Source organism: Pipistrellus kuhlii, unplaced genomic scaffold, assembly GCF_014108245.1.
Source record: "Pipistrellus kuhlii isolate mPipKuh1 unplaced genomic scaffold, mPipKuh1.p scaffold_m20_p_7, whole genome shotgun sequence".
Taxonomy (NCBI): domain Eukaryota; kingdom Metazoa; phylum Chordata; class Mammalia; order Chiroptera; family Vespertilionidae; genus Pipistrellus; species Pipistrellus kuhlii.
Genome location: NW_023425573.1, coordinates 10,810,836 through 10,827,558, shown reverse-complemented (window position 1 = coordinate 10,827,558; position 16,723 = coordinate 10,810,836). Strand labels below are relative to the sequence as shown.

The window sequence follows — 16,723 nt, the reverse complement described above, 5'->3', positions numbered from 1 at the left end:
GCATGAATCTCTTCATGTAACAGGCCTCTAGTGCTCACATAAAAATCTGCACATGAATACTCATAACAGCATTATTCATAATAGCTACAAAGTGGAAACAACCTAATGTCTATCAGCTGGCTGACGCCAGATGCAAATGCATATCTTCTTTGAAAGTATATACACCCAAGAGTCTCAAATTAGTTCTGTAAGTTTTCAAGTACAATGTTCAGCACTCTATAAAGACACGTAGGTATATTATAAGATTTGTCAGAAAACTATAAAAAAAAAAGTCATCAATAGAAACCAACTTATAGGAGAAGATCCAGATAATGGAAAATTATTAATATGTTAAAAAAAAATTAAGAGCTATAACTGAGAATTTTGGTAGAGAAGTAGAAACTATATAATAAAGGAAAATTCCACAACCAAGAAGAAGAAAACTGAAATTAAGAATTCAATTGGTTTAACAGCAGATTAGATACAAAGAAGAATAAACCAGTGAACTGTAAATAAGTGAGAAGAAAATATCTAGACTGAACTATAGAGCAGAGAATGAGAGGCCTATAGATGCCATTGTTGAGTCAAAGGCAAAGCAAATATTGTATTTCCTCCTGTGGAAGAATTTCAATCTAAATGGAACCAAAGAATACAAAATGGAAAATCTCACCCATGTGACCTCAGAAAACAAACTTTAAGGACTGACAACCTGATTTCCTATAAATCCCTAGTTTACAGAAAACTGATAATATTGGAATTTTCTTAAATGATAGGAAATTAATCCAGGGTTTGCTTCACTCATATCAACCTGGGAAGTTTTATGGTTTCCTGAACACGAACAAGAAATGACCCAAGTCAAATTGGTCTTGCAAAATAATTAAACTGAGCTGTTTGTATGATTGGCTGACTGGTTTTCTCAGCTCAGGGAATTTTCAAAGCTGGTCTCTATATTTTTTTTAAAATATAATTTTATTGATTTCAGAGAGGGAGAGGGAGAGAGAAATACGAACATCAATGATGAGAAAATCATTTATCGGCTATCTTCTGCACGCCTACCACTAGGGATTGAACCTGAAACCAGGCATGCACTCCCAACTAGAATTGAATGGGACCTTTCAGTCCACAGGCTGACGCTCTTTCTACTGAGCCAAACCAGCTAGGGCTCTGTTTTTTATTTTACCAAATTATACAGTCCTTGTCCATACAGTCTATCCCTAACTCTCAAGTGACTTACTTATAGGTAGCTACAATTTGCATGTCCTCTGATATTCCTGAAAAAACTGATCTTTTGTCAATTTTGACCTTGCTTCAGTTTACCTCTTTATTTTCTTGACACTAACTTATGAGTTCTCATTTCTTTTTGTGCCATAACACTGACTTTTAAAAACAAACATCTAGCGGGGACCAGTTTGGCTCAGTGGATAGAGCGTTGGCCTGCGGACTGAAAGGTCCCGGGTTCGATTCCGGTCAAGGGCATGTACCTTGGTTGCGGGCACATCCCCAGTGGGGGGTGTACAAGAGGCAGCTGATCGATGATTCTCTCTCATCGATGTTTCTAACTCTCTATCCCTCTCTCTTCCTCTCTGTGAAAAATCAATAAAATATGTATTTAAAAAAAATAAATAAATAAATAAATAAAATAAAAACAAACATCTAAATACCGTATTTTCCAGCGTATAAGACAATCAGGCGTATAAGACAATCCCCTAGTTTTACAGTTAAAACATAGGTTTAGGCCTATATTCACTGTATAAGTCTACCCCCCACTTCCAAAGCAACACCAGTTCTTTTTTTAATAGACCGCCTCTCTGACTCTGGCCAATCTGAACAGGCTTTTTACTAGAACACAGTGTAGCTTTGGGTACAGAACATGTATAATTTGCATGCATAAAAAGCCTGCTTGGATTGGCTGAGTTAGAGAGGCGGTCCGAGCAGCCTTGCAGTGATTGGTGCGGGATCGAGTTGGAAAATTCATTTAGCGGCATATCGAGACGTTTTTCAGGATATACTCTGCGTATAAGACAACCCCCGATTTTCGGTTGACTTTTTTTCGTTTCAAAAGTCGTCTATACGCCAGAAAATACGGTATGTTAAGCAAAACTCAGTTATAACCTCTGAACCCATGAAATATAACCATGATGAAGGTTCAGAGTAATAGCAAGTCCATGCTTCAAAAGAAAATTTTAATCTATCTACACTAATAAAAGAGAAAGACACAAACTGACCGTGCCTTTGCAATGCCCACCATCCAATCAAAAGTGAGTATGCAAATCAACCCAACAAAGATAGTGGCTTAATTTGCATATACAGGTGCCGAGAAGCCAGGGGTGGGGTTGGATGCTTACATCATCACCATGGCAACAATGCAGGCTTTCCGCACCACCCCAGCAGCTCCGAGCCTCTGGGCAGCATGGGGAGGCAGAAAGGCAGCTCTGGGCCAGACCAAAGGCAGAAAGGCGGCTCCTGGCTGGAGGGAAGGCAGTGCCAGCAGCCAAGGGAAGGAAGGCCCATTCTTGCATGAATCTTCATGCATCTATATATATATATGAAGCCAGCAACAGTAACACTGTAATGACTATAATGGCCAGTCTCTATGACACCCACTCCGGCCAGTGAACCAGCTCTATCAGGGGGTGGGGCTGGCCAGCCAACTTCCCATGGCCCCTTCCCCCAGCCTCCTGCCCCTGATCAGCCTCTCTCACCCCAATCAAGGGTGGGATAGCTGGTCAACCCCCCAAGGCCCTTCCTCCCAGTTGGCCCTGCCCCCGATTGGCTCATCCCATCTCAATTGGCCCATAGCCCCTCCCCGTCAGGCTCAACCCCCAATTGGGGGCAGGACCCATTGGCCAATTGCCCGTGGCCCCTCCCCACAGCTGGCCTGGACTTGATCTGCCAATTGGGGCCAGGCCAGCCAGACCCTCCCCCTTTCTTGCCCCACCCCCATGCATGAATTCATGCACTGGCCCTCTAATACACAAATAACACATAAATAATATTTTTAATATTTTTTATTTTGCTTATGTTTTTTACCTTTCCCGAGGTTGTTGCTGAAGTTTTTCAAGTTGCACTGGAGTGGATTGGGCTACTGGAGGTGGCATCCCAACAGTAACTTTCAGGTCTGGGGATAAGAATGCTGGATATTCTATTGACTGTGGTATAATAACATTTCTGCAAAATGGTAATAAAGGTAAATATTGAAATTATACAAAAGTACACTTCTAAAATGCTGTTAGCTATCACTTTAGAATCTTTCTATTTTTTACCCTGTCACCTTGAGCCATCAGAGGACAAGCAAGGAAAGAAGATAAAGTCAGAAATCCTGAGAGAAGTGCTCTCTGAGTACTCTTACTACTAAGATCATGGGCAGCAGAAGTGGGAAGGAAGGAGTTAAAGTTCTAAACAGAAATAGAAAGTGTTTGAGCCCAGACCTCTCTCCCAATTTCTATCATGGCCCTGTCAAGTTGATACATAAAATATACTATCACATCCACCTTCTGTCATCTTGGCACTCATAAACATTTCCTTAAAACATATTTAGTCACCAACTGAAAACAATAACAAGGTCATAATTCCTCCTAATCTGCTATAACTATCCTACACACAACCAAAAAGTCACTAGCCTCTTCCTCAGAAGAGGACGTGCAAAGTCCTTAACCCTTCTCCTCACTATCCTGAAACTTAAATTCTATAATGCAAGGTTAACAATATTTAAATATTATGATGTAAAGTCAATATATCTTATATTTAATGATAAGAAGATAAGAGAGGGAAGAAAATAAAGATATATGTAATATATACAGCGTATCTCCCAAAAAAATATACACACATTTTGAGTAATTATTAATTCCAATGGGTTAAATCTGAAAAGAAAGAAACATCAAGAGGGCTATCAGCTGTTAAGTATGTACACATTTTGGGGGTCACACTGTGTTTTCAGATCACTTGGTAAATGGGCCAGCCCCCCATGAGAAATGTGTTGCCTCCAAAATCCAGAAGCTCATTCAATGTTGTGCCTCTTTTTCTGTTTAGGAGGGGCTAGACACAACTTACCTTTCACCTTAGAAAAATTTTGACAAGCCCCATATCACTGACTCCTAAAATTTCACTGTGGTAAAGGCACCTGAATTTTGTCAGATTTATTTCTCACCCTGACATGCTGATGTCTTACCAGTAAGTCTAGAGCTACGTATGGTGCCAGGAAGGTACTAGAATTATCAGAGGGATCACTTGGTTAATAATATAACTGTCTAGCCACTGTTCTGTACACCTGGGACCAAAAATTTTTTAAAAAGTATAGTTCTTGATCTAATCAGCACAATGCCATCACTATGCTGGACCAGGGTGATCAGTTGTGTAAGGGAAAGCTAAAGAGTCCTATGAAATAAATTGCGACATATAGGACTGGAGGATTGATACACCCCTCAGGTAGAAGAGTGAAGGTGTGTTGTTGGCCTTGCCAGATGATAGCAAACTGCTTTATGGTCCTTATTAACAAGCATGAAGAAAAAAGCATTTGCCAAGTCAATAATTGCATACCAGGTACCAGGGAATGTGTTAATTTGCTCAAGCAAAGAAACAACATCTGGCACAGCAGCTGCAATCAGAGTCACCGCCTGGTTAAGCTTACAGCAATCTATAGCAGGTCCTCGGATTACGTCAGAGATGTAACATGACTTTTGCCTTAAGTCGGAACCCACCTACATAAGCACCTATGTCAATCACATGGAGCACACACACAGCAGTAATGAAGTGAAACAGTAAAAAAAATTTTAAAAGAAAGATAACAATTCCTGACTTTTATGTGTGGTAAATAAATAATAAAAAAACATAAAGCACAAATGTACAGAAGTCGAAATGACAGAACTTTTTTTTTTTTTAATAAATAAATAGGAGATGGCGACATAACCATTAAACGACATACGGTAAGTCCGACGTAACCCAAGGACTGTCTGTACTGTCAGTCTCCAAGATCCATCTGCTTTCTACACAGGTAAATAAGCGAGTTGAAAGAGATGGCATCACCCTCCTGGATCTTTCAAGTCCTTGATGATGGCACTAATCTCTGTAACCCCTTGAGGAATGTGGTATTGTTTTTCGTTTACTATTTTCCTGGATAGAAGTGGCTCTAGTGGTTTCTATTTGACCCTTTCTACCGTAATATCCCTCATTTCACAGGTCAGGGAACCAATGTATGAACTCATCAACTGCTGAGTATATTTCTTGCAACTACATATTCTGGAATTAGGAAAATAATTCCTGAATGGGTTTGGAGACCCACTAGGCCCGCTGTGGGATGGATCAGAGTTAAAACTCCATTTGATCACTTGATCTTCATAAACCTCTGCTCTGACTGGTCAACAACAGTGATGTGTTGGACCTTCTGAAATGAATGTCAGCTCAAAGCTAATGTCCAGTAACTCTGAACACTTGGATTATTTCCTTTCCCTAGTGCACAGTTATCCTAGTAAAATGCTAATGACATTTTCTGACCATAGACAAACTTTTGGCTAGATTTGGAAGTAACACTAGAGTGTGTGGAAGTCAGGTAAATGTTACTAGAGTGTGTGGAAGTCAGGTAAACGTTAGTGTGTGGAAGAGCAGAAAACTAAAAACTATGAGACATCCTGATCTTAGAAGGCCCCCACTTCTTTCTCCAAAAGGAATATTCCACTGGCCACCCCTCATCAGGCAGCCCACCTCATTCCCTCCTTCAGCCACGAAGCTGTCACCCACCTCCTTTATTTTTCTATCTCCAGACCTCCTCCCCAGCTCTCTTCAGGACTGCAACCAGAAACTCAAATTTTCTTCCTCCTTTTTTAAGCAAACCAATTCACTGCTCTCTTTACCTTGGAGACTTATCCATTCTGGCCATTTTCTAACAAAACCAAAATGCTCATCCATAGGATTAAATGTTTGAAAAGCCACATGATCTAACAGTGTTAGTAAGACTTAAACACTTACGTCATAGGGTCTGTTCTTTCCGGAGGCGGTGCAATATTCATAAACATAGGTGGCTCAACAATTTTCTGAAGAGGTTTTAACTGAAAACGGTAAGTATACTTTAACACTGTTTAATGACAGTTACAGTTCACTTTAATTCTATTATTCTTCAGGACTATAAAATAGGCCTTAAACAACACATATAATGAGAAAAGAAATTAAAAGAGGAAGAAAGAATATCTATTGAGCACTAAATATCTGCCAGAAGGGGAACTAACCTGATGTGAAAATCCATAACCAAAGTTTCCATAGGAGAACATAAAGTCCACCTCCATCCTGCAGATAAACTAAACATGTGGAAAACTTACTTTATTGTTTGATCATCAGAAAAATATTTTAATAAAGAAGTGATAACAAATGATATTTTTATTTCATAAATTTGTGAGTTAGAAAACCAAAGCATGAAGTCTCCTGATTTACAAACAAAACAAAAACAAGCTAATAAAAAAAACAAAAACCCACATTTATACAAGGAAATCTTATTAAAAAATCTATGAAGTTACTGAAATTTTAAACTTTTATGTTAAAGTTAAGGAATGTTATATGACTAGAATATGGAGAATATCAATTTATAATTGTTAACAGGATTATGCTGAGATACAAATATATGTATATTCATATATATATATATATATATATATATATATATATATTAAAGTATTTACTCACACTTCTCTCACCTCCACTTCCATTTTCAGATATTTTTATTCAGACACTAAACTTAGCTCACTAATATGTGAAGTAAAGGAGGGGATCAGAGATTATGACCTCAAATGTCCATCATTCTGGTTTGTTTGTTTGTTTTTTGGTTAATCTTCACCCCATGATATTTTTCCATGTTTTTTTTTTTTAATTTGTTTGTTTGTTTTTAGAGAAGTGGAAGGGAGAGGGGGGGAGAGATAGAAACATCAATGTGAGAGAGACACATTGGTTGCCTCTCACATGCGCCCCAACCAGAGCTGGGGATTGAGCCTGCAACCGAGGTGCATGCTCCTGACCAGAATTGAACCCAGGACCCTTCAGTCTACAGGCAGATCCCCTATCCACTGAGCCAAACCAGTCATCATTCTACTTTTTATGTCCCTGTCTTTATTTTGGCTATTGGCAGCAGTGGGCTCTCTGAATAGAAGTGCAATTAATCAAGATAGTAGTTTTAAGTACTTAGAAAGAAACTCAAGTATTAACTGTAAACATCTCTTCAGAAACTCCTTAAGGAGAAAAGTACAGTTTTCTTTGCAAGGGAGGATCCTGAGGTTGTGCAATCAAAGAAGCAGTGGAGGAATCTTCCTCTCTTCCCCAATGATTCTCTTTTCCTCATTCACCATTTAGCTGTCAGATAGAGTTTTTGTTTTGTTTTTTTTAAGGTGGAGATAAAGATTTTATGAATAAATATTGTACTTTCTATTTAATATATTTCCATTAATTCAAACAGTGTCTAACAGGGTACCAAAAGAATAAAAACAATAGATACTACAAATAACATCAGAGTAAAGTTAGATGAAATGTTAAGTTTGGGCAAAAAACTTTGGAAGTTTCAGTAAAGCTCTTACTGTGTTTTCATTCATCATTTGAAATTCTTCTGTAAAGCACCCTTTCTAGAAAAAAAGTAATAAATAAAATTCTTAAATAGTGACTCACTTGTGTATATAATTTAAACCGTTTCATAATTTAAAAAAATCAGATAATGATTTTAATGCACATACTAATTTAATAGCTAATTACAAATAAAATTAATATTTGGAAGAAAATAAAAATTCTAGATTGAACCAAAAATAAATATTAATATGTATGTTTTAGAAAAAAATCGCCTGTTAGTTATAGTTTCTCCTTTTGGAAGTCTTAAAGCACCTGCCTACAGTACTTCCAGGAATCATTTCTGTAGTTTGTGATTGAAGGGTTAAACATAAATGTAAACACACACACACACACACACACACACACACACACCAAACATCATAACCTAATGCTAAGCTGACTGCTGACAGGACTGGGGGCTTTTCTCATCTTTCAAGGACTGTTGGGATCTTTTAAACCAGGTCAACTTTGGTGTCCTTGGTCACCCATCTCTGGTCATCTCTACTGTGCTATCAGTTCTCCCATTAATGCAACACCCCACAGTTCCCTTCCTTCTCAGCATTTCCCACCTCGACCTGTGAAATTCCCATTCCATGATTAACAGCTTTACATCTTTAAAAAAATTATTTTTATTAATTTCAGAGGAAGGGAGAGAGAGTGAAACATCAATGATGAGAATCACTGATAGGCTGCCTCCTGCATGCTCCCTACTGGGGGATCCAGCCCACAATCTGCGCATGTGCCCTTACTGGGAATTGAAAGATGTCCTTCTGATTCATAGGTTGACACTCAACCACTGAGCCATGTGTAGAGGGCCCCCTGGGAAGACACTTTAGATTGTTGTTGGCTGGGCCCTGGGCCATTGGCAGAGTCATGTCAGTTGCACCCCTGCCCTGGGAGTGTGGAGGTGGTGTCAGTTCCTGGCTTGCCTTTGTCTGGGTTCCAGAAGAGGGCTTTGAGATGTGGAATCCATCTGGCACCGGAGAGGAAGGGATGGGTGGGACCTGGGCCCTCCCAGGCTCCTTTGGTCTTGGGTTTTCCAGTGAAACCCTCTTGTGTATTGGAAAATAAATACCATGTTTCCCCGAAAATAAGACATCCTCCGAAAATAAGACCTACTTACAGGTTTCCTTCTGAGTGAAATATAAGGCATCCCCCGAAAATAAGGCCCCCTAGGCTAAACATGAGAGATTTGGTCCACTGATTCTAAAAGAAATGGAGTCACAAGAAATTCACCAGGAAATTCAGGAATTGGATTGTTATGATGATGTTCCAGAAGATGATGACATGATTGTCACTGAATAAATGAGTAAATTCTTGATACTGTAGGATTCACAGTTTGTCTGGTTTGTGTTGACAACTACCGTACTACTGTACCGTATACAGGTAATAAATTTCCTTTATTTTCATTTAGCAATAAATGTGTACCGTATTCTTCTTAATGGAAAAATAAGACATCCCCTGAAAATAAGACCTAGCGCATCTTTGGGAGCAAAAATTAATATAAGACACTGTCTTATTTTCTGGGAAACAGGGTAGATGTGCTGCGTGGCTCAGGTGAGTCGTCTGTCTCTCCAGCAGAGGAGGTCGGCGACCCACCCGGGACCCAGTTTGAACCTATTTCTGCGTCAACTCTCTTCATTTCATTATTTCTCAGTCCTCGGATGCCTCTATGAAGAACCAATTTCATCTCTTTCTGCACTGGCCACGAAAATGGGAGATCCCCGCCGCATCAGGCCCCGCACCATGCAGCAACCTTACACCTTTAACTGATCCACTATACATCTCCCTTTACTTTACCTGAAACCCGGTTCACCACTACATTCAATTGAAGGCCCACGAACCTCAAGGTCAGGAGGTGGGGTAACATCATCCACACTCCCTTCTATTGCTTCCAGGTAAATATGAACAGTTTCCTCTTTTAAGCCTCATGCTATCTGGCATCTCTTGAAGACATTCCAGTCACTAATCACTAATTCTCACTTAGCGAAACATAGATCAGTCAAAATAATAAGCACTTATATACATCTGGCCACGTTTGCGTTGTCTGTGTGTCCATCTACACGGTTACTGCACAATTTACAAGTTGCAGCCGTTATCTCACTTGACTCCTAAATGTCAAACTCCCCCCTGAGTACTGTAAAGATAAGGATGGCCTTCCACATAACCACAATATTAGTATCAGACTTTAGAGAATTAACAATAATTTTAGAATTTATCTAATATGCAATATATATTCAAAATTCCCTAAATTTCACAAGAATGTCTTTTGTAACTTTTTCAAATTTGTTTTCAAAGTTGTTGTATCTAAAAATCTTGAATAGTTGCTCCATTTTTATTATTTTTTAATGATTTAACTTTTTAAAGAAGCAAAGCTGGTATGTCTCACATTATGCATTTACCTGACCAGGTCATTATTTAACTTCTTCCCTATTCCCTAAACATTAGGTCAGTTAGATCTAGACTCAGGTCAGTTAGGCTTGGGCTCAATGGTTTTGATGAGAATAATTCCTAGGTTGTGCACATCATATTATATCACGTTAGGTGTTAAAATTGTCCACAATCTCTTATGCTAAGTTCAAGCTCTTGGTTAAAGTGGTAGCCACCACATCTGTCTACTGTACAGGCATTTTCCCCTTTGTAATAATTAATCTGTGGACTGTTATTATGGCACCAGGCAAATATCTTATTCCCCAAGCACCTTTTACCTAATGTTTCTAGTGCCATTGCTAACTCTTAACTGAATTTACTATAAAAAGTTATAAAAATGGTGAGTTTGTAATTTTATCAATCCTTCTACATTTATAACTGGCATTCTTCTGTTTAAAAATAAAAAACTTCCTTTTTTCTTCCCAGTCTCTCCTCTCTGTCATCACCAAGGATTCATTGATTTTTTCCTTTTTCAAAATTTGTCACACAGGAGGGAACACTCCTAGGAAGGAGAAAGCAAGACAGAAGGACTCATAAAATCTGTATACAAAGTCTGTCCAAAATTTCGGCTGACCCCTTAATGACACACGCACAGGGCAGATAGCAAGCTGCCCAGCTAAGGATAAAAGAACTGACATTTATACTGCCAACTAAGAGATAGAGTTTGCGGTCTGAGTCTTATTTTAAAACATTTCAGAAAGCATAATAAAACAAGCTTAATTTTTTTAGATTGTATCACTGCCCTTCCAGAAAATTAAAATTTCAAAAACATTATACTGTTATAAACCAAATCTCTCTCTTTTTTTTTTTTAACAGATAGATGAAATATTGTTTCCTGAGCCCATGACTTTGAAGGTAGATAATAAATAAAAGGAATCCATCAGGTATAGGTAAATCTTAACAATAAATACCAACTGGACAATTTTTTTACTCAAAGTAAAAAATATTTTGATATATACCTGAATTACTTCATAAAGGTGTACTTGAACACGCCCTAACAAAGTCTGATTTTCTTTATTATCATATTGCACTAGATCCAAGTAAATTTTATTCCGGGCATCATTTTGACGTCTGGGAACCTTAATAGAAAATACATATAAAAAGAAGGCTTAAATTGTCAGTCTGAATTTCAGATATAACTTCTGAATAAATACATCCATAAACTACATTCTATTATATGCATAGTCTAGCAATTAGTTTTCATGTTATTAGTCATAACTTTTCAAACTCAGAGTCACTTATACCCTAATCTCACAAAACTTAGGATCTTCTTTATGTCTACTGTCAATTACAGTCTTTTTGAAACACCCATGCCTACATTGTCTCTCTCTTTTTAATCCCTTTCAGTCTTTTTTTTTTTTTTTTTTAACTTTTTGATGAAATGAACACAGTTGTCTCAACTTGGAACTTTGAAACCTGTAATACAATTACTAAGTCACCTTTAAAATCCATACTCTCTTGCTAATTAGAAAAATATCTCATGCCTTCCTACCCCAAGATTCTAAGTGCTTAAAAAATTTAAGTGATATATAATTGATATCATTGTACTGCTTGTAGGTATGCAAAATAATGATTTGATATTTGTATATATTGCAAAATGATTATCACAATAAGTTTAGTTAACATCCATCACTATACAGTTAGAATCTTCGTCTTGTGATGAGAAATTTTAAGATCCAGTCTCTTAGTAATTTTCAAATATACAATACAGTATTTAACTATTGTCACCATGCCATACATTAGATACCCCGAGTACCTTCCCCATTTTGCCCACCCTCAAAACTCCACCTGTGGCAACCACCAATCTATTCTCTGTATACATGAGTTAGGTTTGGGTTTTTTGGTGGTGGTGGTGGTGTTTTTTCCCCCCCAGATTTATATGAGATCATGCAGTATTTGCCTTTCTTTGTCTTATTCACTTAGCATAATGCCTTCAAGGTCCATCCATTTTGATGCAAATGGTAGGATTTCTTTCTTTTTTATGACTAAATAATATTTTATTAAAATATTTTAAATCTCTTCATCCTTGATGGGTTCTTAGTTTTACAATATTGGCTATTGTAAATACTGCAATGAACACGGGGGTGAATATACCTTTCCAAGATAGAGATTTAGTTTTCTATGAATAAATACCCACAAGCAGAATTACTGGATCATATGGTAATTCTATTTTTAATTTTTAAAGTATTACTTTTATTAATTTCAGAAAGGAAGAGGGAGAGAGAGATAGAAGCATTGAAGAGATAGAATAATTGATCAGCTACCTCTGAGTCAATCTGGCTGGGCTGTAAATACTCTTTTTAAAAATATATATTTTTTATTCACAGACAATAGTGTGCCAAAGGCCTGGGGCGGAGGGCAGAGGCTGGCTGGAGGGAGTTAATGGGGGAAGAAGAAGACATATGTAATACTTTCAACAATAAAGATTTTTAAAAATATGTATATTTTTTATTATTGGTTTCTGAGAGGGAAAAGGAGAGAAATAACAGTGATGAGAAATGATGTTTTCCATAGTGGCTGCACTAATTTACATTCTTATCAACAATGCACAAAGGTTCCCTTTTCTCCAAATCCTTGCCAACACTGGCAATTTCTTGTCTTTTAGATCATAACCATTTTAACACCTGTGAGGCAATATCTCACTATGGTTTTGATTTGCATTCCCCTGATCATTACTGAAGGTGAGTACCTGTTGATCATTTGGATGGCTTCTTTGGAAAAAATGTCTCTTCAGATCCTCTGTCCTTTTTTAATTGTTTTTTTTTTCTATTAAGTTGTATGAGTTTAAATATTTATAAATATTTGGATATTAACCCTTTATCAAATATATGATTTGCAAATATTTTCTCCCATTTTGTAGGTTGTGTTTTAATTTTGTTAATGCTAATGAGAGTATACATATTTGAGGGGATTATTATAAAAACTGAAGAGATTAATCCATGCAAAAATAATTGGGGAGATTTTATATAAGAAGAAAGAAAAAAAAGTTGGGGGGGGAGATGAGAAAAAATGGTGTGCCATGAACTGAATGTCTTCTCAGAATTCACGTTGAGCCCTTAACCCCCAGTGTGATGGTATTTATATGTGGGGTGTTTGGAATGTAATTAGGTCATGAGGGTAGAGCCCTCATGAACTGGATTAGTGCCCTTATAAGAAGAGACACGAAAAGGATGATCTCTCTTTGCTCTCTGCTATATCACTTACAACAATGAGCAGAGGGCCAGCTGCAAACCAGGAAGCAGGCCCTCATTAGACAACAGATCTGCCAGCATCTTGATCTTGAACTTCCCATTCTCCAGAAAGGTGAGAAATAAACATTTGTTATTTAAGCCACCCAATCTACAGTAATTTGTTATTGGAGCCCAAATGAATTAAGATAGGGTAGGCAATGGGAGATAGGAAGGGAAGAGCAAGACAGAGAAAAACGCATGTGTGATAAACCACATACAGTAAGATCTCAGGGAAAAAGACCCCCAAATTGTGCATTTTATAGTAACCTACTCATTTTTTTAAAAGGTACTGCTTTTGTTTCTTCCCTTATCCCTTCCCAAAGGATATAATTAATGTAGCATATTTGAAACAAATGCATTCTTATATCTAGAAGAAAACTTCAATATTACCTGTACAGAAAAATACTTCACTTCATCAAACTTAATCATAATTTTCTTTTCATTATGCATAAATGGTATATTTTGGGATAGCAAGCTACACAGTTTTGTAAATTTCACAATGTTGTTTATAGAGATACGAATGCAAAATTCGTCGTGCTGTAAATTGACTGAAAATAAATAAATATTTAGGAAGCAAATTTTGTTGTAATTAAACAATAACACATTATACAATTAATCCATTAAACAATTCAGGCTAGAACTTAAGAATCAATCAAATGAATAAAGAGATAATTGTAGAACACATTGAACGATGAAAAGTCTTTTAAAATAGTATTTTTGCCTATTAATGTTAGGTACAATTTAACTAGAAAAGGTTGATACTTCCTGAGATCAATTCTCATATTTTTATAGTCACAATTCCATTATAATTCCTTTGCAGCTAAAACTGGTTTGGCTCAGTGGATGGAGGGTCGGCTTGCAGACTGAAGGGTCCCAGGTTTGATTCTGGTCAAAGGCATGTACTTTGGTTGCGGGCACATCCCCAGTGGGGGGGGGTGCAGGAGGTAGCTGATCAATGTTTGTCTCTCATTGATGTTTCTAACTATCTCTCTCCCTTCCTGTCTGTGAAAAATCAATACAATATATTTTTAAAAATAAACATAATTCCTTTGCAATTTTTCTATATTTTAAGGGTTAATAAGCATTTACAATATATAGTTGAAAATTTTTGGTAAGCATAATTATATAGAAATTTTAAAAATATGTCATTTGAGAGTAATTTCTTTTTAATTTAAGGACAAATTTTAAAGCAGCATTCTACTTTAATTCACTACATACTTGCTTATACTATATTAGCTTGTTCTTTTACTTTTCGTAGCACTCCATTAAAACAATATTTTTTCATGATTTAACTAATTACCTTAAAAAATCTCTATGTAGAATTCTCTTCACTAATCACTTATATAAAAAAGAAACACCACATCTTCATAATGAGACTGGGTGTATGCCATGATAAATCCAAGAAGAGGATTTATTTAAGGGTACCAAGTTAAATAAATCCACTTAAAAGAAGCACAGTTATTTCTTAGGAATGGATTAGTAATATATATTCCAAGAAGATATCATATATATTTTCCTTTAACTTTGATGGTGATTGAGGTGGTTACCAATGGCTAAAATTCTTTTGTCACTGTCCACATCCAGAGTAACATTTCTTGTCCTCTGCTCTTGAGTCTCGCCTGGACCAATGACTGCTTTAAGAAGCAATGGACTTGACCAGACTGGGACTAGGAAAGGGTCGGAGAGGCCCTAGCCAGGGGACAAAATTTAAGAGGGCACCAACAAATTCAGTAATGAAGATAAATAGTATTTTAATGTAATATAAAATAAAAATGAATAGAGGAAAAAAAAATAATGCCAATCTTCTAGGCATCTCACTAAAGCACCAGACACATAAATGACCCATACATATCCCAGCTTTTCTGACCTGCCAGGTGATTATAGCCTCAGCTGCGATAATAAAGCAGGAGTACCACCCAAGGAGTGCACATATAGTGATTAACAATATAATAATTAATATTCTAAGCCATTAAGTCTTAGAGTGTCTTATAATATAGTAATATCTAACTGAAATAGTGATATATGATAATAGCATGATTCTTAATCAAAAGAAAGGATACTGTTAGGTGTAAAATGACTGCAGTTCTTTACATGAATAGCCAGACAGCCAACCTATAACAATCAAAATAAAAACACAGTGAGTAAATTTTTAAAAGTAACTTTTCTTCTATTTTACTCTATACCAAACTACATATTTTTAAAGCTCTACTTTGTTAGTCTTTTTCATAAGAAATATTGTTTCTCATTAGAAATCTCTAGTTATTGGAAAACACCAGAAAGCAGAAACAAAGAAAAACAGACAGGCTTTGTTTAAGATAAACCTAAAATGAACAAGAATACAAAGCAAAACAATGGTTCATTACCAACTTAAATCCAATCATCACTCTTTGAATCATTTTTATTTTATATTAAGTAAGAAGTGGTAAAGTGTAACACCTTCAAATAATAATAAGAAATATTCCTTGCTTGAGATAAGCTTTTTTTATTCAGTATCCTAAAACCCCATTCTCAAATTCTAAGTTAGCAGGTCTTAGGTGGGGCCTGAGAAGCAATGTTTTTAAAAATGATTCCAGATGATTCTTATAAAACTTGACTTTATGAATTCCTAATATAGAAAACATTTTTTTCTTTGAATCAGGATGTTTTCTATAATTTCAGTGATCACCAGAATGGTGTTCTGACTCATAAAAATGAAAAAAAAATCAATGAGTATGTTATCAGAAAGTACCATTTTCTATGCATACGTTTGATTACCAAATAATAAACAGTAACTAGTTTTAATGTAAAATAAGAAATAACTTATATGGGTTTACTAAGGATTAATCATACATACCACATCCCCAAATGGCACCAAATTTTCTGGTTTAGATGTTCCTTTTCCTTCTTTACTTTCAGACCCTGTAAAAGTTTTCCTCTGCATCTACAATGTAAATAAATTAAGGCTTTAGAGGCAAATAATATAACTATTTCAATTCAATTTTATGAGTCTCTAATATCAGGTATTATATTAGGAAGTGGGATATTAATCTGACTAGAAAACTCATCTCTACCCTCAACAAATTTATCAATGAGTTAGCAGAGAGCAAAGGAGAGAAGTACACTGTAGCATAAACAATGAGTCCTTGCTAAAAAGGGCCATCATTACCATGTTCCAGTCTCAACCTGGTATGGACTTGGTACTGTATCAGACTAAGAGCAGTGATCCTACTTGCAAATTATCCCAATATTCCTGCATTTATCAGTCATGGAAGGAACTGGGATTTAATCCTTGGAATAGTTAGTACATGGGATAAAGCAGTGAACAAATGGTTTGGGGTTTTAGTTATGACAGAGTAACTTCTCTAACCGATATCTGTTGGTTGGTTTTTAACTTTGTTCTAAGGGTTCTAATCACTATACACAATGGTTAGCCTTAAAAATTATAAGACATTTTAATATAGATTTTTAAAGTAAAGAGAAAGGGGGAATGAGGGGAAAACTGCCTATTAAAAACATAACTTAGACGGGGT

The 16,723-nt window shown here is 36.5% G+C and overlaps 1 protein-coding gene across 1 annotated transcript in view; it reads right to left on the bottom strand.

Moving 5' to 3' along the window:
* The window catches only part of C2CD6 (C2 calcium dependent domain containing 6), a 59,429-nt gene extending 43,296 nt beyond the window's left edge, over positions 1-16,133 (bottom strand). Inside the window, 6 exon segments of the mRNA XM_045575466.1 lie at positions 3,010-3,147; positions 5,941-6,020; positions 10,944-11,063; positions 13,605-13,762; positions 15,275-15,326; positions 16,048-16,133. Coding sequence (XP_045431422.1) covers positions 3,010-3,147; positions 5,941-6,020; positions 10,944-11,063; positions 13,605-13,664 — 398 coding nt within the window. The 5' untranslated portion in view covers positions 13,665-13,762; positions 15,275-15,326; positions 16,048-16,133.
* Positions 16,134-16,723: the final 590 nt, after the last annotated feature.